This window comes from Melanotaenia boesemani, chromosome 13, assembly GCF_017639745.1.
Source record: "Melanotaenia boesemani isolate fMelBoe1 chromosome 13, fMelBoe1.pri, whole genome shotgun sequence".
Lineage (NCBI taxonomy): Eukaryota > Metazoa > Chordata > Actinopteri > Atheriniformes > Melanotaeniidae > Melanotaenia > Melanotaenia boesemani.
In genome coordinates, this window is record NC_055694.1 from 1,302,543 (window position 1) to 1,330,337 (window position 27,795).

General features: G+C 46.2%; 2 protein-coding genes across 4 annotated transcripts; both read right to left on the reverse strand.

The window, feature by feature from the left end:
• Positions 1-6,598: 6,598 nt before the first annotated feature.
• LOC121651023 (GATA-binding factor 2-like) lies at positions 6,599-13,016 on the reverse strand. Of its 2 annotated transcripts, XM_042002864.1 has the most exons (6): positions 12,693-13,016; positions 11,020-11,293; positions 10,150-10,292; positions 7,671-7,787; positions 7,096-7,302; positions 6,599-7,004 (listed from the first exon to the last, which is right to left on the reverse strand). In XM_042002864.1, exons 1-5 carry the CDS (start codon positions 12,774-12,776, stop codon positions 7,102-7,104), a joined length of 819 nt encoding a protein of 272 aa, XP_041858798.1. In that variant the 5' UTR covers positions 12,777-13,016; the 3' UTR covers positions 6,599-7,004; positions 7,096-7,101. The 2 variants fall into 2 exon arrangements, with proteins under 2 accessions (XP_041858798.1, XP_041858797.1); XM_042002863.1 differs by having other exon boundaries at positions 6,599-7,302.
• Positions 13,017-15,018: 2,002 nt separating this feature from the next.
• Positions 15,019-26,883, reverse strand: cdk20 (cyclin-dependent kinase 20). 2 transcript variants are annotated; one of them, XM_042004995.1, is made up of 8 exons: positions 26,435-26,883; positions 26,226-26,339; positions 23,024-23,212; positions 22,812-22,933; positions 19,034-19,096; positions 18,756-18,879; positions 15,663-15,818; positions 15,019-15,435 (listed from the first exon to the last, which is right to left on the reverse strand). In XM_042004995.1, exons 1-8 carry the CDS (start codon positions 26,543-26,545, stop codon positions 15,244-15,246), a joined length of 1,071 nt encoding a protein of 356 aa, XP_041860929.1. In that variant the 5' UTR covers positions 26,546-26,883; the 3' UTR covers positions 15,019-15,243. The 2 variants fall into 2 exon arrangements, with proteins under 2 accessions (XP_041860929.1, XP_041860930.1); XM_042004996.1 differs by lacking the exon at positions 18,756-18,879.
• Positions 26,884-27,795: the final 912 nt, after the last annotated feature.

A 27,795-nucleotide genomic window follows, 5' to 3' on the forward strand; every position in this document is an offset into this window, starting at 1 on the left:
TTAATGGATTATTAGTATTTTACGTAGATGAAACAGATATTCTATGACGCATAAGCTTCTGTAATTAACCATTCCTGTGGAAAATAAATATATTTTCTCACATGTTTTGATTAATATATTCATTTTTGTTGAGTGAGAACTTTATTAACTTTATTCATTTGGCTTTTTATTATTTTTAAAGTCTGTAAAAGGGCAAAAATAACTTTTTCATGGGTAGGAAACAGAAACCTGCTGAACTCGTTTTCCTCCGTGAATTTATTATACCTGCAGGTGTTTCCAGACTGAATCTTCCAGGTCCTGTTACACATTTATCTCGGTTTGACTAAAAGCTTCATGATATCCATTGTTGTGGAGTCCACTGACACAGTCTCATCAGTAATGTCAGATTCTATTACCTTTAAACTGACATTATTAGCAGAAAGATTCAAGACAACTTTATTGATCCCACATCACATCTCAACAATCATTCACCAGAACAAAGGACGGTTCATGTCAACCCCAGCAGTCCCCACCAAGATCATCAGAAGCATAAAACAATCAAAACCTAAAAATAAAAATAGAAGAAAAATGAATCAAACTTCAGGTTAAAACTGGATTAGAAAACTGCTGCCAGGATCCTGATGGTTGAAGGAATAAATGAACCTGGACTACAAGGCATCAGAAACCTAGCAGCCATAATGTGATGATGATGATGATGATGGTGGTGGTACTGATGATGGTGATGACAATGATGATAATGGTGGTGGTGATGATGGTGATGGACTGATGCAGACTGATCCAGTCATCTTTGGACTGATCGTTGTTCAGGCTGTTCAGGGAGCCCAAAAACCAGGAGAAATAAGAAAAAGTTTAAATAAAAACGAATAAATGGACTTTAAACATGAAAAGACGTCATCTTCCTCAGTTTTCTGTCTGAAGCTGCGGCTGCTGGAGGAGGAAGATCATCTGCGCTGGTCTGCAGCCTGATGTCCAGGAGAACCTGAAGGCATCATCATCATGGCACTGTGAGCATGCGCAGCGTGTCACTGGGATCAATTGGGTCGATCAGTTTGGAAAGTTTGTGTGAGGAGGAACATGCTGGAAATAAAACCTCTTTTTCTGATCTGAAATCACCTGAACATGCCTGATGAATTCAGGTGATTATGACGGGATGATTCGACCACCTCCAGTTACCCGGAAAACTTTTATCCTGGAAAACTTTCATCCTGGAAAACTTTTATCCTGGAAAACTTTCATCCTGGAAAACTTTTATCCTGGAAAACATTTATCCTGGAAAACTTTCATCCTGGAAAACTTTTATCCTGGAAAACTTTCATCCTGGAAAACTTTACATGGTTTGCTTGTGGAAGCATTTAAATATTTTATTGATATATTTATATTTGGTTTTAGTTTGTTTCTTAAACATTAAAACACCAGTTCCCAGTTTGGTTCCTGATCCAGAAACCAGGAGCCTGGTCCAGAAACTAGGAACTAGGAACCTGATCCAGAAACCAGGAACATGATCCAGAAACCAGGAATGTGATTCCGAAAACCACTTTCCTCTACCCTCCCTTCCCACTCAGACTTCTCCTTACTGTCTGTTAATGAGGCTACAGAAACACTCTGCTCCTCTCTCGCCTCCTCTCTGGACAAACTCTGTCCTCTGGTGTCAAAACCAGCCAGACAAAACCCTCCCAGTCCATGGCTCACAGAGGTCCTAAGGGAGCACAGAGCCGGACTCAGGGCTGCAGAAAGAAAGTGGCACAAATCAAAAGAGCACACTGGCTTGTCTGAGTAGCAGCAAAAACCTGAAACTTTCACATCCAGCCTAAAGGCGGCCAAGAAAACCTTTTATCAGAACAAGATCCGCAATGCTCCCAACACACGACATGTTCATGGTGTTTAACTCTCTTCTATCTCCACCACCTGCTCAGCCTCCCACTGTGCTGACTGCAGAAATGTTTGCTTCCTACTTCACTGAAACGGTCGCTACCATCAGTAACCAATTCACTGAGCCTGATCAACTCAGCCTTACCAAACCAGCTACTGGTTCCTCACTCTGCTCCTTCAGCTCTCTAAATGAGGACCAAGTCTCTAGACTTCTAGTCAGCTCAAAACCCACAATCTGTCCTCTTGATCCTGTTCCCTCTGACATCCTGCAGAGCATTTTACCTACAATCAAACCTGCAGTAACCCATATTATCACCTCCTCTCTTAAATCCGGTGTCTTTCCTTCTGCCTTCAAGCAAGCTCGGGTTACCCCGCTGCTGAAGAAACCCACACTCAACCCAGCCCAGGTTGAAATTACCGGCCGGTCTCACTGCTTCCATTCATGTCTAAATTACTAGAACGTGCCGTCTTCAGTCAGGTCTCACAGTTCCTCCAAGACAACAACCTGTTAGATCCATATCAGTCTGGCTATAGGCAAGGTCGCTCTACTGAAACTGCTCTCCTGTCAGTTACTGATTCCCTACGGGTTGCCAGATCCACCGGTCAATCCTCAGTCCTTATACTGCTGGACCTGTCTGCTGCCTTTGACACGGTCCACCATCATATACTGTTCTCCAAACTCTTGGAGCTTGGCATCTCAGGAGCTGTCCTCTCGTGGTTTATGTCCTACCTCACAGGAAGATCCTTCAAAGTATCTTGGTGAGGGGGCGTGTCCAGATCACATGGGCTGACAACAGGGGTGCCTCAGGGCTCGGTGCTTGGCCCTCTTCTCTTTTCACTATACACCTCCTCACTCGGTGCATCATTAGCTCTCATGGTTTCTTCTACCACTGCTATGCAGATGACACTCAGCTTTTCCTCTCTTTCCCACCTGACGACACAACGTCTCAATGTGAATATCAGCATGTTGCTGATATCTCTGCATGGATGAAGGATCGCCACCTTCAGCTAAATCTGTCCAAGACCGAGCTTATTGTCTTTCCAGCCAATCCTTCCACACTCCATCATGCTTGTGCCTACATCTTCTACCAGGAATCTTGGTGTCATGGTAGACAACCAGCTGACCTTTAAGGACCATGTTGCCTCGGTCGCTCGATCTTGCCGATTTGCTCTCTACAACATCAGGAGGATCAGACCCTACATGACTGAACACACGGTCCAGCTCCTGGTCCAGGCTCTGGTCATTTCACGCATTGACTACTGCAACTCCTTACTGGCTGGCCTGCCTGCATGCTCAGTTAAACCTCTGTAGATGATCCAGAATGCAGCAGCACGTCTGGTCTTCAACCAGCCCAAAAGAGCTCATGTCACTCCGCTGCTAATCGCTCTCCACTGGCTTCCAGTTGCAGCGCATCAGATTCAAAGCTCTGCTTCTGGCTTACAAAACAATAACCCAAACGGCTCCGGTCTACCTCCACTCCTTAATCCAGAGCTACACTCCCTCTCCACAGTTACGCTCTGCCAGTGAAAGACGCCTAGTGCTCCCACCACAAGGTGGCGCCACATCAGTAGCTAGACTCTTCTCCTCTGTTGTTCCCCGGTGGTGGAACCATCTACCAAACTCCGTCCGATCCGCAGAGTCCTTATCCACTTTTAAAAGCAAGTTAAAGACTCAGTTATTTATGGAGCATTTCCACACTTAGTTTAACTCTTCTACTCAGAATAAGGTAGAAAGATTTGTCCAGATCTTTGGCTCAACAAGGTACTGAAGAAGCTGCTGCACTTATGTCCAAGATGATTGATGAAATCGGGATGTTTGTATTTAAACAAAATGACTTACAAAAACTACAAAAAAACAAAACAAAAAAAATTATTACATGCACTGCCTCTAGAACTACATGACACACCTGGTCCACCTGGACTCCAGCAGTCTGACTACAACTTAATGACAACGTCCTGCTTGTGTTGTTCTTCTTCTCAAATGTAAGTCGCTTTGGATAAAAGCATCTGCTAAATGACTGTAGAATAGAATAGGAGCCTGGTCCAGAAACCAGGAACGTGATCCAGAAACCAGGAGCCTGATCCAGAACCCAGAACCTGATCTAGAAACCAGGAACCTGATCCAGAAACCAGGAGCCTGGTCCAAAACCAGGAATAATTATTTACATGCTAATTTTTTAGCAGTTAAATCAGGAGCTGGCTGGTAGAAGTTGTCATGACAACCAGTTTTAGCTGATCATCACAGGAAGTGGAGCTCCCAGATGATAACAGCCAATATGGCCACTCTTAGCTTCCGTACGGATTCTACACCTCATTTGACGGTTTCAGTTTGTTTCTGACGGTTTAATGTGCATGTGTGTGTGCACGCTGTGGTTGCTGCCCAGACGCCACACACACACATTGGTGGTGTATGCACGCCGTCTCTGGCCGGCCTCAGACCACCAACCGCCTTCTCTTCATCTCCCTTTTCCTTTCTTGGCCTTGTTTTTCCTGACTCCGGAAAACCAGAACCTCCTGCATTGCACAACATCGGCCTCCAGCAGCAGGGGCAGGGGGGGCCTCACTGTCTGTTTTTAGACATGATGGTGGTCTCCGATCTGCTGCTGAAATCTCTGTGAGGTGTTCAGGAGCAAGGGACCTACAGGGGTCTGACGGGGCTCTTAGGGTCAACCGTCCAGTCCCATACAAGCCTGTGGGGGCAGTCTATGATCTGGGGTTGCTACAGTTGGCCAGGTCTAGGGTCATGTCGAGAGTCAGGTGTAGTATCAGGTCTGGCTTCAGAAACATTATGTATCCAACAAATGAGGTCAGCTGATACCTGAATATGCTGAATGAGCAGGTTATTCCATCTTCCCTGATGGCTCAGTGCAGGATTCATGGAGCTCAGATTGTGAAAGAGTGGTTCAGGGAACAGGAGACATGTTCACACGTGGATCCAGACCTGAATCCCATGGAGGATTTTTGGGATGTGCTGGAGGTCAGACTCTCCATCATCAATACAAGATCTTGGAGAAAAATAAATGCAACTCTGGATGGAGATAAATGTTGATGTTGCAGAAGCTTCTAGAGACGATGCCTCAGAGAAGCTGCTGGAATGAGAGATGAAGGAGGTCCAACCAGATATTAGAGAGTGGGACTATTTTTGTTTTACAAAAACATGATAAAAGTCCATAAAAACACTTTAAAGAGACGTGATTAAATTCAGCAGTTCCCATTTATCCCCCGTGTAAACAAAACTGTAAATATTTGGTTTTCTTCAGTGATTTTTAATGAGGTTTATGAAAATAATCAAATATTAAAGGTGAATGATGAAGAACAGCTGATCATGTCCTCAGTTTAAATTTTATGCTGAACATTATGTTTGTCTACATTCAAGAAATGAAGCAGGATCCTGAGTTTGGTGCCAACCGTCAAGACCTGGAGCCACATGTACAAAGACGAGCGTGGATTTCCCACTGAAACATGGCGTATGCTCAAATCCAGAAAATGTCTAGAGCACATCCCTTAAAGCTGCTGATAGTACTTACCTCAGACATGCACCTTACTGTTTTAGTTACCTGCTATTTATTTACAGTGTTTTTATTGTTGCTTAGTATTTATGTGTTTTAGGATGTGTTATATGTTTTTTAAGCTTGTGTTTTGTATGTTTTGTCTGTTTAAATGTTAACACTGCCCTTTGAGCTCTTTGCAACTGTTTTCTAAAGTTCTTTTTTTTACTGCAAATGGCAAATAAACTGAACTGAACTGATGAGCCGGTTGTCATCATGTCCAGTAAATCCTCTCACTGCTAACACTGCTAATGCTGCTAACGCTGCTAACACTGATAACACTGCTAATGCTGCTAACGCTGCTAACACTGATAACACTGCTAATGCTGCTAACGCTGCTAACACTGCTAACACTGCTAATGCTGCTAACGCTGCTAATGCTGATAACACTGCTAATACTGCTAACGCTGCTAATGCTGCTAAAACTGCTAACACTGATAACACTGCTAATGCTGCTAACGCTGCTAACACTGATAACACTGCTAATGCTGCTAACGCTGCTAACACTGCTAACACTGCTAATGCTGCTAACGCTGCTAATGCTGATAACACTGCTAATACTGCTAACGCTGCTAATGCTGCTAAAACTGCTAATACTGCTAACGCTGCTAATGCTGCTAAAACTGCTAAAACTGCTAATACTGCTAACGCTGCTAACGCTGCAAACACTGATAACACTACTAATGCTGATAACGCTGCTAATACTGCTAACACTGCTAATGCTGATAACACTGCTAATACTGCTAACGCTGCTAATGCTGATAATACTGCTAATGCTGCTAACACTGCTAATGCTGATAACACTGCTAATACTGCTAACGCTGCTAATGCTGATAATACTGCTAATACTGCCAACACTGCTAACACTGATAACACTGCCAATGCTGCTAACGCTGCTAACACTGATAACACTGCCAATGCTGCTAACGCTGCAAACACTGATAACACTGCTAATGCTGCTAACAATGCTAACACTGATAACACTGCCAATGCTGCTAACGCTGCTAACACTGATAACACTGCCAATGCTGCTAACGCTGCTAACACTGATAACACTGCTAATGCTGCTAACAATGCTAACACTGATAACACTGCTAATGCTGCTAACGCTGCAAACACTGATAACACTGCTAATGCTGCTAATGCTGCTAACGCTGCTAATGCTGCTAACGCAGCTTAACTTCTTGGACTGTTTCTAGACGATGAAAAAAAGTGTGTGAACTGTGAAACCAAAACAACGATTCTGTGGAGGAAGAACAAGGACTGACAGTCGGTCTGCAATGCCTGCGGGCTGTACTACCGACTATACCAGGTACTACTGCTACAGACTACACCAGGTACTACTACTGTACTACAGACTACACCAGTTACCACAATGGTGTTTCTGTAGCCACTCTTATCACCAAAGCATTAACAGCTGTAGAAATGTGCGTACACCAGCCATGAAGATGGCGTGAGGCGCCACACATTTCCATGGTCATTTCACTCTTCATACATCTGAACTTTGCCAGTGTATACCACATTTTTGCGCATACATCTTTGTACATGAGGTCCCTGGTCCCCTTCCTCCTCTTCTTCCTGTGGCATCTGACGATGAGGCAGAAAATCATCATCTCAGAGGTACGTATCCATCCACTCAAACACAACAAATAGTTCCATTAAAAGCAGCTGACATTACCACAGATTACTGAAGAGAGGAGGAGGAGGAGGAGGAGGAGAAGGGAGGAGGATGCTGCTGAACAAAGGAAGAAAAGGTGGCATCCTGACTGGGAGGGGCTAGCCAGGAAAACCTGCTCTCTGATTGGCTGGTTCTCTTCTTATTCTTGTTCACTTTACGGTTTCTGGTGCGGACTCCATCCTTCTTCAAGGTCAGAGGTCGCTGCACCTGCAGACAGCACAGTAATACTTATACTACCAGTACTACAACACAGTAATACTACCAGTACTACAACACCTTATTACTACTAGTACTACAACACAGTAATACTAGCAGTACCACAACACAATAATACTTACACTACCAGTACTACAACACAGTAATATCACCAGTAATACAACATAGTAAAACTACCAGTACTATACAAAGTAATACTACCAGTACTACAGTACAGTAATACTACCAGTACTACAACACAGTAATATTACCAGTACCACAGCAAAGTAATGGTGTAGTCTGCAGTACAGCAGTAATCCCCGGTGTAGTCTGTAGTACAGTAATAGGATCCAATGTAGTTTGTAGTACAGTAGTAGTACCTGGTGTAGTCTGTAGTACAGCCCACATGCGTTGCAGACCGACTGTCCGTCCTTGTTCTTCCTCCACAGACTTGTTGTTTTGGTCTCACAGTTCACACACTGAGATTTTTTCATCGTCTGGAAACAGAAAAACCATTTTAGTCAAGTAGGACTGTTGTAATGTTAAGATGTTCATGTTATTGTGTTCATGTCGTTGTGTTTATGTCATGTTCATATTGGTGCGTTCATGTTGATCTTGTGCTCATGTCGGTGATCTTGTGATCATGTAGTGTTCATATCAGTATGTTCATATCGTTGTGTTCATGTCGGTGTGCTCATGTTGATGTGTTCATCTTGTGTTCATATTGGTATTTTCATGTCGTGTTCATGTAGTTGTTTTCATGTTGGTGTATTCTTGTTTTCATATCGGTGAGTGCATGTCATTATGTTCACATTAATGTGTTCATGTCAATGTGCTCATGTCACTGTGTTCATGTTGTGTTCATGTCTGTGTGTGCATGTCGTGTTCATGTCAGTGTGTTCGTGTTGTGTTCAGGTTGATGAGTTCATGTTGGTGCACTCATGTCGTCTTCATGTCGGTGAAGTCATGTCAGTGTGTTCATGTCGTGTTCATGGCAGTGTGTTCATGTTCATGTTGGTTGTGATTATGTCGTGTTCATGTTCATGCTGGTGTGCTCACATTGGTGTGTTCATGTCATGTTCATGTTGATGAGTTCATGTTGGTGCGCTCATGTCGTCTTCATGTCGGTGAAGTCATGTCAGTGTGTTCATGTCGTGTTCATGTCAGTGTGTTCATGTTCATGTTGGTTGTGATTATGTCGTGTTCATGTTCATGCTGGTGTGCTCACATTGGTGTGTTCATGTTATGTTCATGTTGATGAGTTCATGTTGGTGCGCTCATGTCGTGTTCATGTCGGTGAGGTCATGTCATTGTGTTCATGTCATGTTCATGTCGTTGTGTTAAAGTTGTTCAGATCATGTTGGTGAGTACATTTTGTGTTCATGTTGGTGTGTTCATATCATTGTGTCATTATGTTGATGTGTTCATGTTGTGTTTATGTCGGTGAATTCATGTTAGTGTGTTTGTGTCATGTTCATGTCGGTGAGTTCATGTCAGTGTTTTCATGTTGGTGTGTACATGTCATGTTCATGTCAGTGTGTTCATGTCATGTACATATAGATGCGTGTTGGTAAGTTCATCTTGTGTTCATGTCAGTGTGCTCATGTTGGTGTATTTATGTTGTTTTTATATCGGTGAAGCCATGTCTGTGTATTCATGTCATGTGTTCATCTTGGTATATTTATGTTGTTTTCATATTATTGAAGTCAAGTCTGTATATTCATGTTGTGTTTATGTCGGTGTGTTCATGCTGATGTTTTTATCTTGTGGTTATTTTGGTATGTTCATGTTGTGTTTATGTCATGTAGTTATGTTCTTGTTGTTTTCATATCGATGAGTGCATGTCAGTATATTCATATTTGTGTTCATGTCAATGTGCTCATGTCATCGTGTTAATGTTGTGTTCATGTTGGTGTTTTCTTGTCTGTATGTGCTTGTCGTGTTCATGTTGTGTTCATGTCATGTTCATGTCGATGAGTTCATGTTGATGTGTTCATGTCGATGTGTTCATGTCGAGTTCATGTCGGTGTGTTAATGTCGTTCAGTTCATGTTGGTGAGTTCATTTTGTGTTAATGTTGTTTTCATGTTGGTGTGTTCATGTCATTGTGTTCATGTCAGTGTTTTCACGTCTGTGTGTACATCGTCGTGTTCATGTCGATGAGTTCATGTTGGTGTGCTCATGTCGTATTCATGTCATTGTGTTCATGTCGTGTTCATATTGTGTGTTCATGTCATGTTCATGTCGACGAGTTCATGTCAGTGGGTTCATGTCAGTGTGTTCATGTCGGTGTGTTCATGTCGTTCAGTTTATGTCGGTGAGTTCATATTGTGTTCATGTTGGTGAGTTCATGTCATCATGTTCATGTCGGTGAGTTCATGTCGTGTTCATGTCGGTGAGTTCATGTCGTTCAGTTCATGTTGGTGAGTTAATTTTGTGGTCATGTCATGTTCATGTCGGTAAGTTCATGTCATCGTGTTCATGTTGGTGAGTTCATGTCATCGTGTTCATGTCGGTGAGTTCATGTCATCGTGTTCATGTTGGTGAGTTCATGTCATCGTGTTCATGTCGGTGAGTTCATGTCGTTCAGTTCATGTTGGTGAGTTAATTTTGTGGTCATGTCATGTTCATGTCTGTGAGTTCATGTCATCGTGTTCATGTTGGTGAGTTCATGTTATTGTGTTCATGTCGGTGAGTTCATGTCGTGTTCATGTCGGTAAGTTCATGTCGTGTTCATGTCAGTGAGTTCATGTCATTGTGTTCATGTTGGTGAGCACATTTTGTGTTCATATCACTGTGCTCATATCGGTGTGCTCATGACGAGGTGTTCATGTCTGAGTGTAGGTGTGTGTGTCCTTACGGTTCTTCTTCTCTGTCTCAGCAGTGGTGTGTTGTTGCTGTCTTCCTGTTGGAGGCTGCAGGTGTTACACAGGTGTTGACCTGAAGCATCTCTCCTCCATAGGGGGGAGCTCTTCACCCCACAGCTCACACACACACGCCACCCTAACATAAACAACATCACACACGTGTTGTATTCACTGTTATTCATTCATTTTCTTTATTACTCATTCAAATTCACGGTTGCCTGGAAGCTGGAGTCTATCCCAGCAATCAGCAGGTGAGAAACAGGTACACCTGGACAGGTCACCAGTTCATTGCAGGTATTGACTGTTAGTCGATATAAAATCCTGAACAACAGCCGAGGTTGTTAGTAATGACTTTAATTTCTTCATTACATTGACTTGAAGGAAGAACTTCTAAGGATAGTTTTACTGCATCATAATTTTAGCAAATACTGTATGATTACATTTTTTTTACACAAATCATGCATACAGGCCAGCTAGCATTGATAGTAATGAATGGAAGAAAATCTGTCTATGCAGAATTACACCCTGTTGCCTTCGAGATCCAGGTTGCAGACCACTGGTTTAGATGGATCCTAGTCTTGTTAGTTTAAATAATTTCAATGATGAAAAAGGAGTCTCACATATGTACTCTTTTAGTGTTTTGAAACATTTAATTAAATGCTGCATAAGCTAATCATAGCACTATACATTTTCTGTGGAGGAATGAATCAGCGTTAGCTAGCTTAATCCTCATAAACTGATTTTTCTGTCAACAGAGGGTCCACTCCAACAACATGAAGAAGTAAGCAGAACTAACAGACAGAAAATGAAAGTTCTCTTCTGAAGTAACGCTACTCTACCACCTCTGAACTCTAAACTCTTACCTGGTGAACAACAAAACCCTGAATACACACTGTCAGGTGGAGTCCAACCCCCTGAACAGGAAGGGGGCGGAGTTGAAGTGTTCCATCTAGTTGCTGAGGGCAGGACAGAGATGGGAGGCGGAGTCAGAGTGAGATGCCCATATAAGGATGAGGACAAAGCAGGAGAGCTGTTAGCAGAGCTGAGGTGGTCCAACCAGGGGGGACGGCTGAGGAACTGGGGGCTGGCTTCACTACAAGGTGATTGGAGGAGGGCATCTAAAGGGGAGGAGCCAAACTGAAAACAGGAAATGAAGAGTAGAAATGAGCCAGAAGCAGCAAAAAGCGGAGTTTTACACCATAATTCTTTCAGCTACATATGACCCGCATGAGGAGGAGGAACCAGCTGGTGGATCTTCATCACTACTGAGAAAAATAAGCAGTAATTCAGTTTTTCCTTCTTACTGTGGGAGAGTTCACTCACCCAACCCACCAAGAACCTCAGAACCAGACTGAGCACCAACAGGAGAATATTACAGGGGTTTGGACATTTAAGGAGAAACTACCTTCACATTTAGCTTGTTACGGCGACCATGTTGGATGCAGCATTACGGACTGAGCCAGGTCTAATGTCCTAATATGAAAAAAGAAATCAATTTTTCTGTTTTTAGTTTTATGAAAACAATAACTTTGTGTTGAAATATTGGCATTTCAAGGGTTAAAAAGAATTTAAATTATTTAATATTTGGTGTTTTTGGTTAGAACTGAAGATGATTAAAACATCTGAGCAAAAAAAAGTGTTAAAAAATATTATTTCATCATTTTCAATAGCAGTTTTTAAGAGGGGACTTTTTTTCACCAACGACCTGAAAGGATAATAAATTTGTCCCCAATGAGCTGTTGACCTCTGAATAAAACTGAAATTGGAATATCAAAGTTCTTCAAAAGAAACACTTTCTTACAAAAAATCAACAAAAATGGTGGCCAAAAAGGACAAAAAAGTCCCTGATTACCCATAAAGGTTAAATCAGTTTTTGTGCAGTTTGCTCATCAAAAAGAAGTTTGATTACATAACAAGTCACATGACCACTGCTCTCTCTCAATTCCACTAAGTGATTTAATCCACAGCACAGTAATGGATCAATAACATTCCTCCACACATGAAATCATTTACATCTGAGTAAATAAGCAATATTATAAATAAAGAGTTTGTACAAAAAGTAATTCATAAATCAACTTTTACAGTCGTAGTAAGGAGAGAAATTCTGATGAAAACTTAAATAAATCCTGAATTTCTGATAAATGCCGTCTCATTTCATTAACTGTTGCTGTTATTATATTTGAAAGGACTTTCTGAATGGAAATGATTCAGTTATTAGCTGTTATTACATCATTGGCTCTGTCATGATGAACAGCTGAGGATCAGAGCAGGAAAAGTTCCTGCAGAAATGATCAACATCAAGCTGAAAATCTAAAACTAATTCAAATAAACAGGAAGTTTAAGACTTTAACTGTTTAAAGCCAAACAGACAAACAGATCCTGGGATTAAAACATAATCAGAAAGATGAAACTTGTGTCTAATCCGACATCTGAGCTCCAGGCCAGCATCATCCACTGGTGACAGATTCACCGTCAAGTTAGCTTTTTCACTGGTTTCACTGCTCAGAGGCACTTCAGTAGCAGGACAGATTCTGACCTTCGCGTTGGAGCCTGACGATGTTTCGGTTCTGCTGTTCGGAGCAGCTGAGGACCAATCAGGAGACGGCCAGGGAGCAGACATGGTCAGAGCGAAAGGAGGCAGAGTGAGAGCTCCGTCCGCTCAGAGGATCTCTGATTCAGCTGCTGCAGAGTAAAAGTTTTCTGGTGTGATGCTCAGTGTGGAGGAAACCTTCATCTGAGGAGGAGGAGGATGTTTAAGCTCCTCCTACAAACTCTGAGCTGCTTCCTTCGGCTTTTCCAGCAGCTTGTAAAAGTTTTCAACCCGTTTTTTTCTGGTTTTTGTTTCTTTATTATAAACTGAAATAAAAAAAACTGGTGGGGGGTTTATATATATATATATATATATATATACATACTTGCCTCCATCTCTCAGCTGCACTCGTAGAGCCTGCTGAGGACTCTTGGACGACTACGTGCTCGAGTCTGTTGGTCCTGTGGTCACGTGTTGCCTGGCACACGGGAACCTGGATTCAAGTCCAGCCATTCTCCCCCTCTGACGGCTGTGGTCCTGCTCAGCCTTCCTTTTACAGATGCACCCTGAAGTAGTGTTTATTTGATCGGCTGCTTCTTGTTAACTCTGGCTGCACCGTGCCAGTGGCAGGAGGAACGATGGCTCCTCACTGCAGGCGTTTAAACCAGGAAGCTGCAAACTGCTGCTCTGTACCACAGCATAGTTTATTTCTGAAGTCATCCACAGGCTCTTGTTTGTGTTCAGGAAGCGACGCCGCGAGTAGCTACGACTAGAGATGTGACGTTCATGAACGAATCGATTCTTATGAACGACTCTTTTAAATGAACGATGGGAACCGATTCACAGCTGTGAGCCGTTCTTTTTATATACAAATTTTTGACACTGCTTTCATCAAATCAAATCAAATCAAATCAAACTTTATTTATAAAGCGCTTTTCATGCCATAGGCAACAAAAAGTTCTTTATATGATTAAAAACATATTAAAAACACTCAATGAAATCTTTCACACAGTCACACGCACACACGTGTACACACACATGCCAAATACATATTTGGATTGTTTGTCATTCTTACATATTGTGAAATTTTGTAAGATATTGTGAGAACGAGCCAGTCTTTTGAATGGCTCTTTGAAAGGAACGGCTCCTTAAGATCCGGCTCCCTTCAAAGAGCCATAAATCCCATCTCTAGCTACAACACACTGCGGTCTCTCTACGTTACCCCCCACTGACCAGTACCACTACTCCACCTTCTCCTGGTCCAGGGCAAGACACGCCTTTTTTTGTACTTGAAGTCTTTGCTCTGGATCCATCATTGGTACTTTCAGAAATTTGTCCTGTTTTGCTACCAGTGCTGTGCCCCCCTGGGGGCCGGCCCCACAGTTTGGGAACCACTGCTTTAGTTACATGATTTCAGTATAAACGGGGTCCAGTTATCTAGAGCCGCTTTTTATAAAACGTGTTCAAAGGTGATGAAACCAGAAGATCAGGGTTTAGCTGGAAATGATCCAGAACTTGTGAATATGGGAAAAACTTTGCAGCAGAGCAACAACTGCTGGAAAAAACTAATTAAATATCAAATAAATTCATAACTATAACTGACTGAAGCTCTTCCTCCGTCTCACAACCTTTTGGTGAATCATTTCTGGAGGTGCAGATGTTTAGAACTTTCCTGGTCCGGAGAATATTAAAATCTTTGTACCCTGAGAAGCTGTCGATCTCTCTTTAATCCAGTTCAGTAAAACAGACTTCCAGCCAGTCAAACGCCGTCTGGAACGACGCCGTCAGCTGCAGCAGCTCAGAGGGAAGACCAGCACCTGCATCTGGTCCTCATCTCCACATCAAAAACCTACAAATGGGTCTGCACTCCCAGAAACAATGAGCAGGTCCATCTGCTGCCGTGGTGAACCGCTTCCAGGAGTCCGGTCTGCTGGAAACAAACGCATGAACCAGCTTTTCCAGGCCAAGGACACATCAGTCCTTGAATTCTGGAAATATTCTCCAGGTGACACAAGGCGGCTTTTGTACGTGATTTAATGTGACGGTTAAATTCAGCTCCGAATCCTGAATAAGACCCAGATTTCTGGCTCGGTTTGTGCCAACTAACAGCAACATCCTGTTCAGCTGTAAGAAACCACAAAGAACCTGCAGAGGACTGAAAGTCCGGTTCGGTGGACTCGGCACAGCTCTGGTAACTAACCCTGGATGAACAGACCAGGCCCAGACCAGATCCCTGTGGTCCTCCACGTCAGGGTTCTCCGTCTGTCAGACAGGATCCGGGTCGGTGGCAGAGGCCTACCGAGTCTTCCAGGATGTTCACAAGTACAAGACGTTCCACTGTTTACGTTTATTTAAGACACACACACACACACACACACAAATACAGCCACGTGAGGTGAACATATCCCGTCAGCCTCCATCAGATTTTATGAACAGAAGCAGTTTTGTTGATTTCTTCTGGTCTGTTAGAAGCTAAAGGCTAAAGGTTCTGGATCTGGTCAGAACCAGAACGGGATCCGAGGAAAGTTCTGCTCCTCCTGACCTCCATCAGAACCGCTCAGAGACAGGAGGCGTGCTGCTGCAGCAGCGCAGGGTTCACCACGCTGTTCTGCAGGGGCAGGTCCACTGAGAAGTCAGTGGGCGGAGCCTGGAGGCGCTGGCGGGGGGGTCGACCCCCCCTCTGAGGGATGGGCAGCTCCGAGTGGTGAGCAGGAAGAGGAGAGGAGAAGAAGTATGGATGGAGGAGAGCCTGGAGGGAAGATCAATAATCTGTTAATCAATCAGCTGCTAGCAGGACTGATCAGTTATATAAAAAATAATTAATAATCACCAATCAGACCAGCAGGGGGCAGCAGAACCACCGGACAGTTAAACTCCGCCCCATCTGACACCAGCCTCTTACATAACCCTGTCCCCATCTCCCTTCCTACCCCACTTCCTGTCTGACCCCGCCCCCAGCTTGAACCCGCCTCTCACCTGTCTGGCGGAGCAGCGCTGTCTGGACGGATACACCAGGAACTTGTAGAGCAGGTCGACGGCCTGAGGAGACGTGTCAGGGACAATCTCGTCCAATGGGATCGCTGGATTCTCCTTAAAGGTGATCTTGTTGTAGTCGGGCAGCTCTGCAATCTCCTAAAGAAAGCAGCAGAGTCCAGCAGTTAGACTCCAGACTGGATCGGTTCTTTAGAAGCTTTCAGAAGGAACCTCTAGAAGACCTAGAAGAAAACATCAGAACTCTTCAGGATATCCTCTACATCAGGTCCTCAGTCCAGGTCCTGAGTCCAGGTCCTCAGTCCTTGGGACCTGGACTCAGGACCTGGATACAGACAAGCTGATCCCCTGTCTGCATCCTCACCACCACATCTCATACCATCCCTGAAAACCACAACCAGAACCCGCTCCACCAGAACCCCGACAGGACCCAAACCCGCTCCACCACAAGTTCGACAGGACCCAAACCCGCTCCACCAGAATCCCGACAGGACCCAAACCCGCTCCACCAGAATCCCGACAGGACCCAAACCCGCTGCACCACAAGTTCGACGGGACCCAAACCCCGCTCCACCAGAACCCCGACAGGACCCAAACCCGCTCCACCACAACTTCGACGGGACCCAACCCCGCTCCACCAGAACCCCGACGGGACCCAAACCCGCTCCACCACAACCCCGACAGGACCCAAACCCGCTCCACCACAACTTCGACGGGACCCAAACCCGCTCCACCACAACCCCGACGGGACCCAAACCCGCTCCACCACAACCCCGACAGGACCCAAACCCGCTCCACCACAACTTCGACGGGACCCAAACCCGCTCCACCACAACCCCGACGGGACCCAAACCCGCTCCACCACAACCCCGACAGGACCCAAACCCGCTCCACCACAACTTCGACGGGACCCAACCCCGCTCCACCAGAACCCCGACGGGACCCAAACCCGCTCCACCACAACCCCGACAGGACCCAAACCCGCTCCACCACAACTTCGACGGGACCCAACCCCGCTCCACCAGAACCCCGACGGGACCCAATCCCGCTCCACCACAACCCCGACGGGACCCACACCCGCTCCACCACAACCCCGACGGGACCCAACCCCGCTCCACCACAACCCCGACGGGACCCACACCCGCTCCACCACAACCCCGACGGGACCCAACCCCGCTCCACCACAACCCCGAGGGGACCCAACCCCGCTCCACCAGAACCCCGACAGGACCCAAACCCGCTCCACCACAACTTCGACGGGACCCAACCCCGCTCCACCAGAACCCCGACGGGACCCAATCCCGCTCCACCACAACCCCGACGGGACCCACACCCGCTCCACCACAACCCCGACGGGACCCACACCCGCTCCACCACAACCCCGACGGGACCCAACCCCGCTCCACCACAACCCCGACGGGACCCACACCCGCTCCACCACAACCCCGACGGGACCCAACCCCGCTCCACCACAACCCCGAGGGGACCCAACCCCGCTCCACCAGAACCCCGACAGGACCCAAACCCGCTCCACCACAACTTCGACGGGACCCAACCCCGCTCCACCAGAACCCCGACGGGACCCAACCCCGCTCCACCACAACCCCGACGGGACCCACACCCGCTCCACCACAACCCCGACGGGACCCACACTCGCTCCACCACAACCCCGATGGGACCCAACCCCGCTCCACCACAACCCCGACGGGACCCACACCCGCTCCACCACAACCCTGATGGGACCCAACCCCGCTCCACCACAACCCCGATGGGACCCAACCCCGCTCCACCAGAACCCCGACGGGACCCAAACCCGCTCCACCACAACTTCGACGGGACCCAAACCCGCTCCACCACAACTTCGACAGGACCCAAACCCGCTCCACCAGAACCCCGACAGGACCCACACCCGCTCCACCACAACTTCAACGGGACCCAAACCCGCTCCACCACAACCCCGACAGGACCCAACCCCGCTACACCAGAACCTTGACGGGACCCACACCCACTCCACCAGAACCCCGATGGGACCCAACCCCGCTCCACCACAACTTCGACGGGACCCAAACCCGCTCCACCACAACCCCGACAGGACCCACACCCGCTCCACCACAACCCCGACGGGACCCACACCCGCTCCACCACAACCCCGATGGGACCCACACCCGCTCCACCAGAACCCCGATGGGACCCAACCCAGCTCCACCAGAACCCCGACAGGAACCCAACCCGCTCCACCAGAACCCCGATGGGACCCAACCCAGCTCCACCAGAACCCCGATGGGACCCAACCCCGCTCCACCAGAACCTTGACGGGACCCAACCCAGCTCCACCAGAACCCCGACGGGACCCAACCCGCTCCACCAGAACCCCGACAGGAACCCAACGGGACCCACACCTACACCCGCAGAACCAGAACTTCACCAGAGGGCAGTGTTGAGCAGTCTAACTGAAGAAGAAGAAGAAGAAGCTGCGATGCGTTTAATGTCCTCTCAGACCGCCTCCATCTTCGGTTCTGCCTCATCTCTTGTCTTTCTGACAACGAACACCATCATCATCCTCCACGTTTGTTATTGTCTGGAACTGAATCAGAAGGAGGTGAGCTCTCAACTCGGTGCTGCCCTCTGGTGGATGTGTTGGTGAACAACCACGCTAACGTAGAGGACGCATGGGGACAGGGACGTTTGGAAAAGGACAGACCTTCACCAGACCAGGACAGCATAAAGGACTCAGAAATGAGGCTTCAAACCAAAACCTGACCCCCCATCTAGAACCACGATGTTAATGAGGCTTCACAGAACCTCCAGGGTATTTTCTGGGTCTGGAGAGGTGGTGTCATGAACCCCTAACACCACCTGAATTCACCTGGACCAGCTCAGAATGGTTTGGTCTGAAGGTCTATGAAAGGGGCAGGACCTAAAGCAAAACCGCCACCAGCTGATCAGCTGATGGGAAGGTGGTCCACCACTTTTTATATGTCGGAACCGGATCCAAATGGCCCAGCAGGACTCCTGGTTCTATCAGCTCATCTGGATCTGAGTAAACTTTGGCGGCCGTCCATGATGTGTGTGTGTTACCGGCCAGCTATCCTGCGTTGGCGTTCCCAGCACTCTGAGAACGCAGCAGAGCTGCTCGATGTCGTTCTCTCCAGGAAACAGAGGAGACGAGTTCAGCAGCTCCCCGAAAATACAGCCGACCGCCCTGACACACACACACACACACACACACACACACACACACACACACACACACACACACACACACACACACACACACAGGGAGAGGTCAGTTTGAGCGCAGGCTGCTGCCCCCTGCTGTTCACTCCTGATCACTGCATCATTAAACACAGTCTTACCACAGATCCACTCCCTCGTCGTACTTTCTGGCTCCGTAGAGCAGCTCAGGAGCTCTGTACCACCTAAACACACACACACACACACACATACACACAGATGTAACTCAGTTGGGCTCATTTAAACAGAAGTAGGTCTAGGACGCCACATGCTGGAAAGAAAAGTGGAAACATGGAAATAGTTTCTGTTGTGTGTTTGTTTCAATAACAATATTTTTTCTCCTGAAAGCCAAGACTTGAGAGAACGATGAGATGAGAAAAGGTTTGGTCACTGTTGGTCTGTGTGTTATTTCTACAAAGTTCTGTTAGTAATAAATTCTGCTTTCTTCTTCTGGTCGACCTTTATGCTGCTAAATCTATTCATACATTCATTTTACATCATTTTACCTCCCAGTCTGACACCTGCTACAGACTGGTTTATACTGGGATTAAAAGCTGCTACACACTGGTTTATACTGGGATTAAAAGCTGCTACACACTGGTTTATACTGGGATTAAAAGCTGCTACACACTGGTTTATACTGGGATTAAAAGCTGCTACACACTGGTTTATACTGGGATTAAAAGCTGCTACAGACTGGTTTATACTGGAATTAAAAGCTGCTACAGACTGGTTTATACTGGGATTAAAAGCTGCTACAGACTGGTTTATACTGGGATTAAAAGCTGCTACAGACTGGTTTATACTGGGATTAAAAGCTGCTACACACTGGTTTATACTGGGATTAAAAGCTGTTACAGACTGGTTTATACTGGGATTAAAAGCTGCTACACACTGGTTTATACTGGGATTAAAAGCTGCTACACACTGGTTTATACTGGGATTAAAAGCTGCTACAGACTGGTTTATACTGGGATTAAAATCTGCTACAGACTGGTTTATACTGGGATTAAAAGCTGCTACACACTGGTTTATACTGGGATTAAAAGCTGTTACAGACTGGTTTATACTGGGATTAAAAGCTGCTACAGACTGGTTTATACTGGGATTAAAAGCTGTTACAGACTGGTTTATACTGGGATTAAAAGCTGCTACACACTGGTTTATACTGGAATTAAAAGCTGCTACAGACTGGTTTATACTGGAATTAAAAGCTGTTACAGACTGGTTTATACTGGAATTAAAAGCTGTTACAGACTGGTTTATACTGGGATTAAAAGCTGTTACAGACTGGTTTATACTGGGATTAAAAGCTGCTACAGACTGGTTTATACTGGGATTAAAATCTGCTACAGACTGGTTTATACTGGGATTAAAAGCTGTTACAGACTGGTTTATACTGGGATTAAAAGCTGCTACACACTGGTTTATACTGGGATTAAAAGCTGTTACAGACTGGTTTATACTGGAATTAAAAGCTGTTACAGACTGGTTTATACTGGAATTAAAAGCTGTTACAGACTGGTTTATACTGGGATTAAAAGCTGTTACAGACTGGTTTATACTGGGATTAAAAGCTGCTACAGACTGGTTTATACTGGGATTAAAATCTGCTACAGACTGGTTTATACTGGGATTAAAAGCTGTTACAGACTGGTTTATACTGGGATTAAAAGCTGCTACAGACTGGTTTATACTGGGATTAAAATCTGCTACAGACTGGTTTATACTGGGATTAAAAGCTGTTACAGACTGGTTTATACTGGGATTAAAAGCTGCTACAGACTGGTTTATACTGGGATTAAAATCTGCTACAGACTGGTTTATACTGGGATTAAAAGCTGTTACAGACTGGTTTATACTGGGATTAAAAGCTGCTACACACTGGTTTATACTGGGATTAAAAGCTGTTACAGACTGGTTTATACTGGAATTAAAAGCTGTTACAGACTGGTTTATACTGGAATTAAAAGCTGTTACAGACTGGTTTATACTGGGATTAAAAGCTGCTACACACTGGTTTATACTGGGATTAAAAGCTGCTACAGACTGGTTTACACTGGGATTAAAAGCTGCTACAGACTGGTTTATACTGGGATTAAAAGCTGTTACAGACTGGTTTATACTGGGATTAAAAACTGCTACACACTGGTTTATACTGGGATTAAAAGCTGTTACACACTGGTTTATACTGGGATTAAAAGCTGCTACAGACTGGTTTATACTGGGATTAAAATCTGTTACAGACTGGTTTATACTGGGATTAAAGCTGCTACACACTGGTTTATACTGGGATTAAAAGCTGTTACAGACTGGTTTATACTGGGATTAAAAGCTGCTACACACTGGTTTATACTGGGATTAAAAGCTGCTACAGACTGGTTTATACTGGGATTAAAAGCTGCTACAGACTGGTTTATACTGGGATTAAAAGCTGCTACAGACTGGTTTATACTGGGATTAAAAGCTGCTACAGACTGGTTTATACTGGGATTAAAAGCTGCTACAGACTGGTTTATACTGGGATTAAAAGCTGCTACAGACTGGTTTATACTGGGATTAAAAGCTGCTACAGACTGGTTTATACTGGGATTAAAAGCTGCTACAGACTGGTTTATACTGGGATTAAAAGCTGTTACAGACTGGTTTATACTGGGATTAAAAGCTGCTACAGACTGGTTTATACTGGGATTAAAAGCTGCTACAGACTGGTTTATACTGGGATTAAAAGCTGTTACAGACTGGTTTATACTGGGATTAAAAGCTGCTACAGACTGGTTTATACTGGGATTAAAAGCTGCTACAGACTGGTTTATACTGGGATTAAAAGCTGCTACAGACTGGTTTATACTGGGATTAAAAGCTGCTACAGACTGGTTTATACTGGGATTAAAAGCTGTTACAGACTGGTTTATACTGGGATTAACACTAGAAAAACCAAAGCTGCGCCATTTGGCGTTTCTACCTTCCATGCCCAGAGTTCAGCCAAATGGCTGGATTAGTTTTAGCTAATGTCCTAACTCAGGTGTGAACGACACTATTGTTCTGTAAATGAGATGTTCTGTGAGCAACCCCCCACACGTTGGCCAAGTTGTGGGGGGTTGCTCACTCTCACTCTCCTATTCACCTTCTTGGCTCCCAAATAAGAATGTGCAAGCTCACTGGCAAGCTCCACCAGGAAGTCCACCAGCTTCCCCGGCACAGTGGAGATGCTCAGCACAATATTTCTAAGACCAGTGTATGCACAACCTGTCTAGCAAGCTGCAACGACAAATGATATTTTCACATTATGATCAGAAAATTATTTTACCCTCTTTTTTAAGCAAGAGATCAACACAGTCTGTCTTTTTCATTCCTTCATGACTTTTATTTCTGATGTACAAGATTTGAACAAGGAATCTTTTCTTATAGATGCAAGAAAGTGTACAAATAAATCAGTGCAGTATGTGGGTGAAGTGATTGACATTTAAAATACTCAGTGCAATGAAGTTACAAAAATTTCACATGTTCCATGATGGTGGAATGTTCTCTGTGATTTTGACCTGCATTGTCTGAGCAGACTTGGCACTGCCATGCCACCTCCTTTCTGCATTTGCCACACGTGTACCTGTAGCAATCTACACAGCGCACAGTAGCGTGATTTCTCTTTTTTTTATACTGGGATTAAAAGCTGTTACAGACTGGTTTATACTGGGATTAAAAGCTGCTACAGACTGGTTTATACTGGGATTAAAAGCTGCTACAGACTGGTTTATACTGGGATTAAAAGCTACTACTTGGTTTAGATTAAAAAAAAATTCTGTTTTGTAGTTTTAAGGGTAAAGTTATTTTAGGCTGCCTGTTCAATAATGGATTAAACCTGAAAGGTCCCCCAAATGAGGATGCAGAGCCCAAGGTTACCTGGTGGCCACCTGGTGGCTGTACAGCCGTTCACCACGATCACTGAACAACCGGGCCAGACCGAAGTCGGCAATCTTCAGGTGACCAGAGGAGCTGATGAGGAGGTTTGCTGGTTTCAGGTCCTGCACGCACACACAGACAAACGCACTTGTCAGCAACCAGAACACAAAGACTGACGGCTGGTTATCCAATCAGAGGAGGCGGAGACGGACCCGGTGCATGATGTTGTTGTGATGCAGGAAGGCCACGCCCTTCAGCAGCATCATCATGTACCCTTTCACCTGAGCAGGGGTCAGAGGTCGCTGGTAGTTCCTGATGACCTCAGAGAGGTCCGACAGCATGAAGTCGAAGACTAGGACGAAGCCGGTACCGTGAGGAAAGACGTCTTTCAGCTTCACCACCTGCAGACGAGACAGAAGCTCAGACTCCTGGACATATTTCTGTCTTTGAGCTGTGGGGTGACAGGTCCGCCCATCTAGGCGGAGCCTGGATATCATCATCATCATCAGGTGTTCCCTATCTGGAGCAGGGACGTCTAACACCTGCAGGGCCTGAGGACTAGAGATGTGACATTCATGAACGAATCGATTCTTTTGAATGACTCTTTTAAATGAACAATGGGAACCGTTTCACAGCTGTGTGTTCTTTTTTTCTTTTTCTTTTTTTTTTTTTTTACTTGTCCTGTCCAGCATCATAGCAGCAAAATGATAATCTGGTTGCTGTATCATGCTGAACAAATTTGCTCTGCCAAGGGGAGGCCTATGGGTAAGGCTACTCTTGATAATCTGATTAATTTATTTATTTATTTACTTTGAATCATGGAATCTATGTAATCTTGCTGGACCTGACCGGAGGGGACAGAAAAAGATGGAAAATAGCAAAAACAGCAAAAGGGAAAGAAGAAAGGAGACAAAAAGATCACAGACAGAAGGAAACGACCCTTCAATCCACACCATCACCAGACAACAAACTGTTACACCTGTACATGAACACACCAGAACATTTCCTACAACTTTTACAAAAACAGAAACACACACACAGAAAAAACAGAGCTGCCAGTCATTAAGAGTTTTTAAATAATAACCAAATCAAAAAGACATAACAGCGACCAGATACTAACTCACAGGAAAAATACAAAAATAAAAATTAATTATCGCTTAGCATAAAAACCCACTGGACAACTCAGTGACTGTGTCAGCATGCAGAGGATGAGGAAGAGGAGTGATCAGTGATGAAGGGTGGTGAGTGAGATCATGCAAATGCGACCACGCCTCCACGGAGGCCAAAGGCAGACCAGGGCCAGAGACCTGGGCCCTCAGCAGCAGCCCCGGAGCACCAACCCAAGCCACCCCACCACGAAGACGACTCCAGCCCCACCCGAAGGGCGGCAGAGGAGAGCCCCAGCAAGAGCCCCCCACGGTCCCGGGGCACAGGTCCCAGTGGGCCAAGATCAGCAGCCGCCGGCCCCGCCAGGGACCGGCTACCCAGGGCAGCCCAAGCAAAGGGCCCAGGGCCCCAGGAGCCCAGAGGCGGCCGCCCCACCCCCCAAAGGCAGGGGGCCCGCAACATGTCTAGGAGGACCAGGCCCCCCCAGACAGCCACCCGGCGTAGCCCAGCACACACCCCGATGTTCCAGCCGCACACCCCGGGAACCAAGGTGCTATCGGCCCCCTCCCCCCACTCCCCACCTACTCCAATCTGCACCCTATATAACCCCACACTCACACCCTCCCCCGCGCCGCACCCACAAGCACTCACCACCACACAGTCACGCCACACACAACCCACCCACCATGCCCCGTGGGGGACACCCCAGGCGGACCAGAGGACAGCGAGCCCCAAGCACCCCCCCTTGACCCAACACCCACAGAGCCAGCAGCCCACCAGCGCAGCCACCCCGGGACCCGGCCCCGGGGCAACCCCCCAGCCGCCCCCAGCCACACACAAGGAAAACAGGGGTGTGAGAGGTCCCCAATACCCTCTCCCTCCCCGCTCCTGACTGTTTATGTAGTGTGTGTTGTGTGCATTTAAAATTGAGGGGCAGTGACCGCAATGAGCCGGGAGCCGGGCCACCGGGCACCGCATGCCATGCCCCCCAGGTGTTGTTTGTGTGTTGTGTTTCTTGTGTTTTGGTGTCTTGGTGCAATTAAAACTGAGAGGCGAGTCGCCACAGGGTGCATCCAAGGAGACCACTGATTGGTCTCCTCCGTTCCACCCCGCATGGCTCCACGCCTCCCAACTCCCTGGGAGTGTGTGTGTGTGTGTGATACAGAGAGAGCGGGAAGTAAGAGGGGTCTGGGGATGTACGTCCTGAGGGAAGTAAACTTCCCTCTGGATGTTGAGCCTCTAGTGGCATTAGGCACCCGCGCTCCCCAGGAGGCCCCCCAGGGCAAGACAGGCCAGGAGAGGCCGCCCCCCACGACCGGGCCATTCAGGGACCACAGCCAGTGAGCCGTCACCAACCCTAGGAAGTACCCACCCTCCTACACCCCTAACGGGGAATGAGAGGATGGGGACAGCGGCAGACCCACGGCCCACCACCCCCAGACCCGCCCAGGCCCCCCCCCACAAGTGCACTTAACCCCGCCCCAACCACACACAGAAACACATGCACACACCTGTTTCCTTGCACACTCTCGCTCATCCTAACGCATATACGCCCTCTCAGCCCCACCCACACAATATAAACACTCACACAGCATCCAACCCTCCCACTCTCACTCCCCAGACACACCCCCACTCATCCTAACACATGCATACACACGCACACACGTGTGTTCTTTTTATATACAAAGTTTTGACACTGCCTTCATCAAATCAAACTTTATTTATAAAGCGCTTTTCATGCCATCTGCAACACAAAGTTCTTTACATGATTAAAAACATAAAAATAAAAACACTCAATAAAATCTTTCACACAGTCACACACACACACGCCAAGCCCAATCCCCCCCCAGCTAAAAATGACTGAATGAATAAATAAATGAATAAATAGGTAAATAAGAAGTAGTACAGTTGAGTAAAATGAAAATAAAATAAATAACACGCTCCGTTCATGTGAAGCATCGATGGGCAGAGAGAATTGTTTGGAAACAAATACTGTGAGTTTTATCCAAAACATTTACTAGAATTTACACTGCCTGCTCAGGTTTATCCCTTTTTATCTATATTTTTCCTATCATTTTTAATCTTGTATAGTAGATTTTGTTTGTCATTCTTATATACTGTGAAATTTTGTAAGATACTGTGGGAACGAGCCAGTCTTAGAATGGCTCTTTGAAAGGAACAGCTCCTCAAGATCCGACTCCCTTCAAACAGCCATGAATCTCATCTCTAGCCAGGTTAAAACCTGAGGAACCAACAGGAGGAAGACCTGCAGGAGCATCCGCTGGCCTTCCAGAATCTGACACTCACGTGCTGGTTGTCCTCGATCTTCTGGAGGGCCTTGATCTCCCTCAGAGCCTGGTTAGGGATGCCGTCCTCCAGCCGTCTCAGAGCCACCTTCTTCAGGGCCACCGTCTCTCCTGTCTGACAGAGAGCACGCGCCATAGTTATGATCCAGAAATCAGAACCAGGCCAGGTTACCTGCAGGGTGACTGACACGCGCCAGGACTTCCTGTTACCTCGACGTGTTTGGCCTTGAAAACGATGCCATGGGCTCCTTCTCCGACCCGGCCCAGGATGCTGTACTGCTCCATGAAGCGGGACTTGTTGGTGTTTAATGTGACGATCATTCAAATCCACCGTTCAGTGTCTGTGTGAGCTTGGAACCAGCGAACCTCATCACATCCTCACAGAGACAAAGTCCAGTTATTTCATTTTTCATAGAAGGACCACAGCACCGGAACAAGGTTAGCTCGCGTTGCCATGGTAACCTGTGATGCTAAGCTAACCGCTAAATATCCATTTCACACATTTATCAATGTAACAGCGAGAATTTGTTCCAGACAGGAAGTTAGCAGGTGTTCGGCTGCGTTCTGTCTTTTCCATTTAGAAACATCTCGTTTGAAACGGAGCTCTGCAGCGACGTCCGCCATGTTTGTTTACATGACGCCATGACGTGGGGCAGACATAGAACCAGAGCAGGTAGAAGAGACTCCCTGCTTCAGTAACGGCAGGACTCACAGAGACAGCAGGTAGAAGACAGAGCTGTCTCACAAACTGGAAAAGTAGAAACATGAACCTTGATGTCTTTCCAGCGATCAGATACAGAAACATGATCCGTTTATAAGGAAAATCAGATAAACAGTGAAGAACTAAAACTGACAAAAAGCAACAGAAACCGCAGAAATAATTTATACTTTCATTTAATCCATTAGTTCTGTTTTTGATAAAGTTAAAGTTCTAATTATGATCCGGCGTGTAAAGGGTTAAATTTCCAAGAACAGGCTCCATGTTTGGAGTCCTGCAGACTGAAGGTGGAGAAAACAAAATGATTTTAAGCATTTGAACTTGCAGTAGAAAGTGGTTTATTCAGCAACATGGATACAGAAGACATGAAACAGAACAAGTCAGAGCAGAAAAACGTAACGTTGAACAAGTTCCTCTGTAACAGAAACACTGCGGTTATACACAGGCTGTTACACATCCGGCTTACAGTCAGAATAAACCATGATATTAATAATAAGATCCGTGTTTAACACAAAGCTCTTTTCATAAATCCATCAAACTTGACACATTTAGAGCCTGAAGTGTAGAACAGACAGTTTCTAACAACTGGGACGATTGTGCTGCTGGTCCAAGCCGCTGGTCTGAAGCCGCTGGTCCAGAGCCGCTGGTCTGAAGCTGCTGGCCCGGTGCTGCTGGTCTGAAGCCACTGGTCCAGAGCCACTGGTCTGAAGCCACTGGCCCGGTGCCGCTGGTCTGAAGCCTGTGGCCTGAAGCCACTGGTCCAGAGCCACTGGTCTGAAGCCGCTGGCCTAGTGCTGCTGGTCCAGAGCTGCTGGTCTGGTGCCGCTGGTCTGAAGCCGCTGGCCCAGTGCTG

Coding starts and splice junctions, on each gene's coding strand:
- cdk20 (XM_042004995.1), bottom strand. CDS start 26,545: ATGATCGTCACATTAAACACCAACAAGTCCCGCTTCATGGAGCAGTAC. Junction 26,340..26,434: donor TCAAGGCCAAACACGTCGAG/GTAACAGGAAGT, acceptor GCTCTCTGTCAG/ACAGGAGAGACGGTGGCCCT. Junction 18,880..19,033: donor GACGAGGGAGTGGATCTGTG/GTAAGACTGTGT, acceptor TGTGTGTGTCAG/GGCGGTCGGCTGTATTTTCG.
- LOC121651023 (XM_042002864.1), bottom strand. CDS start 12,776: ATGTCTGCTCCCTGGCCGTCTCCTGATTGGTCCTCAGCTGCTCCGAAC. Junction 11,294..12,692: donor CGTCAGGCTCCAACGCGAAG/GTCAGAATCTGT, acceptor TCCTGTTTTCAG/TTTGGCTCCTCCCCTTTAGA. Junction 7,788..10,149: donor TGAGACAGAGAAGAAGAACC/GTAAGGACACAC, acceptor TTCTGTTTCCAG/ACGATGAAAAAATCTCAGTG.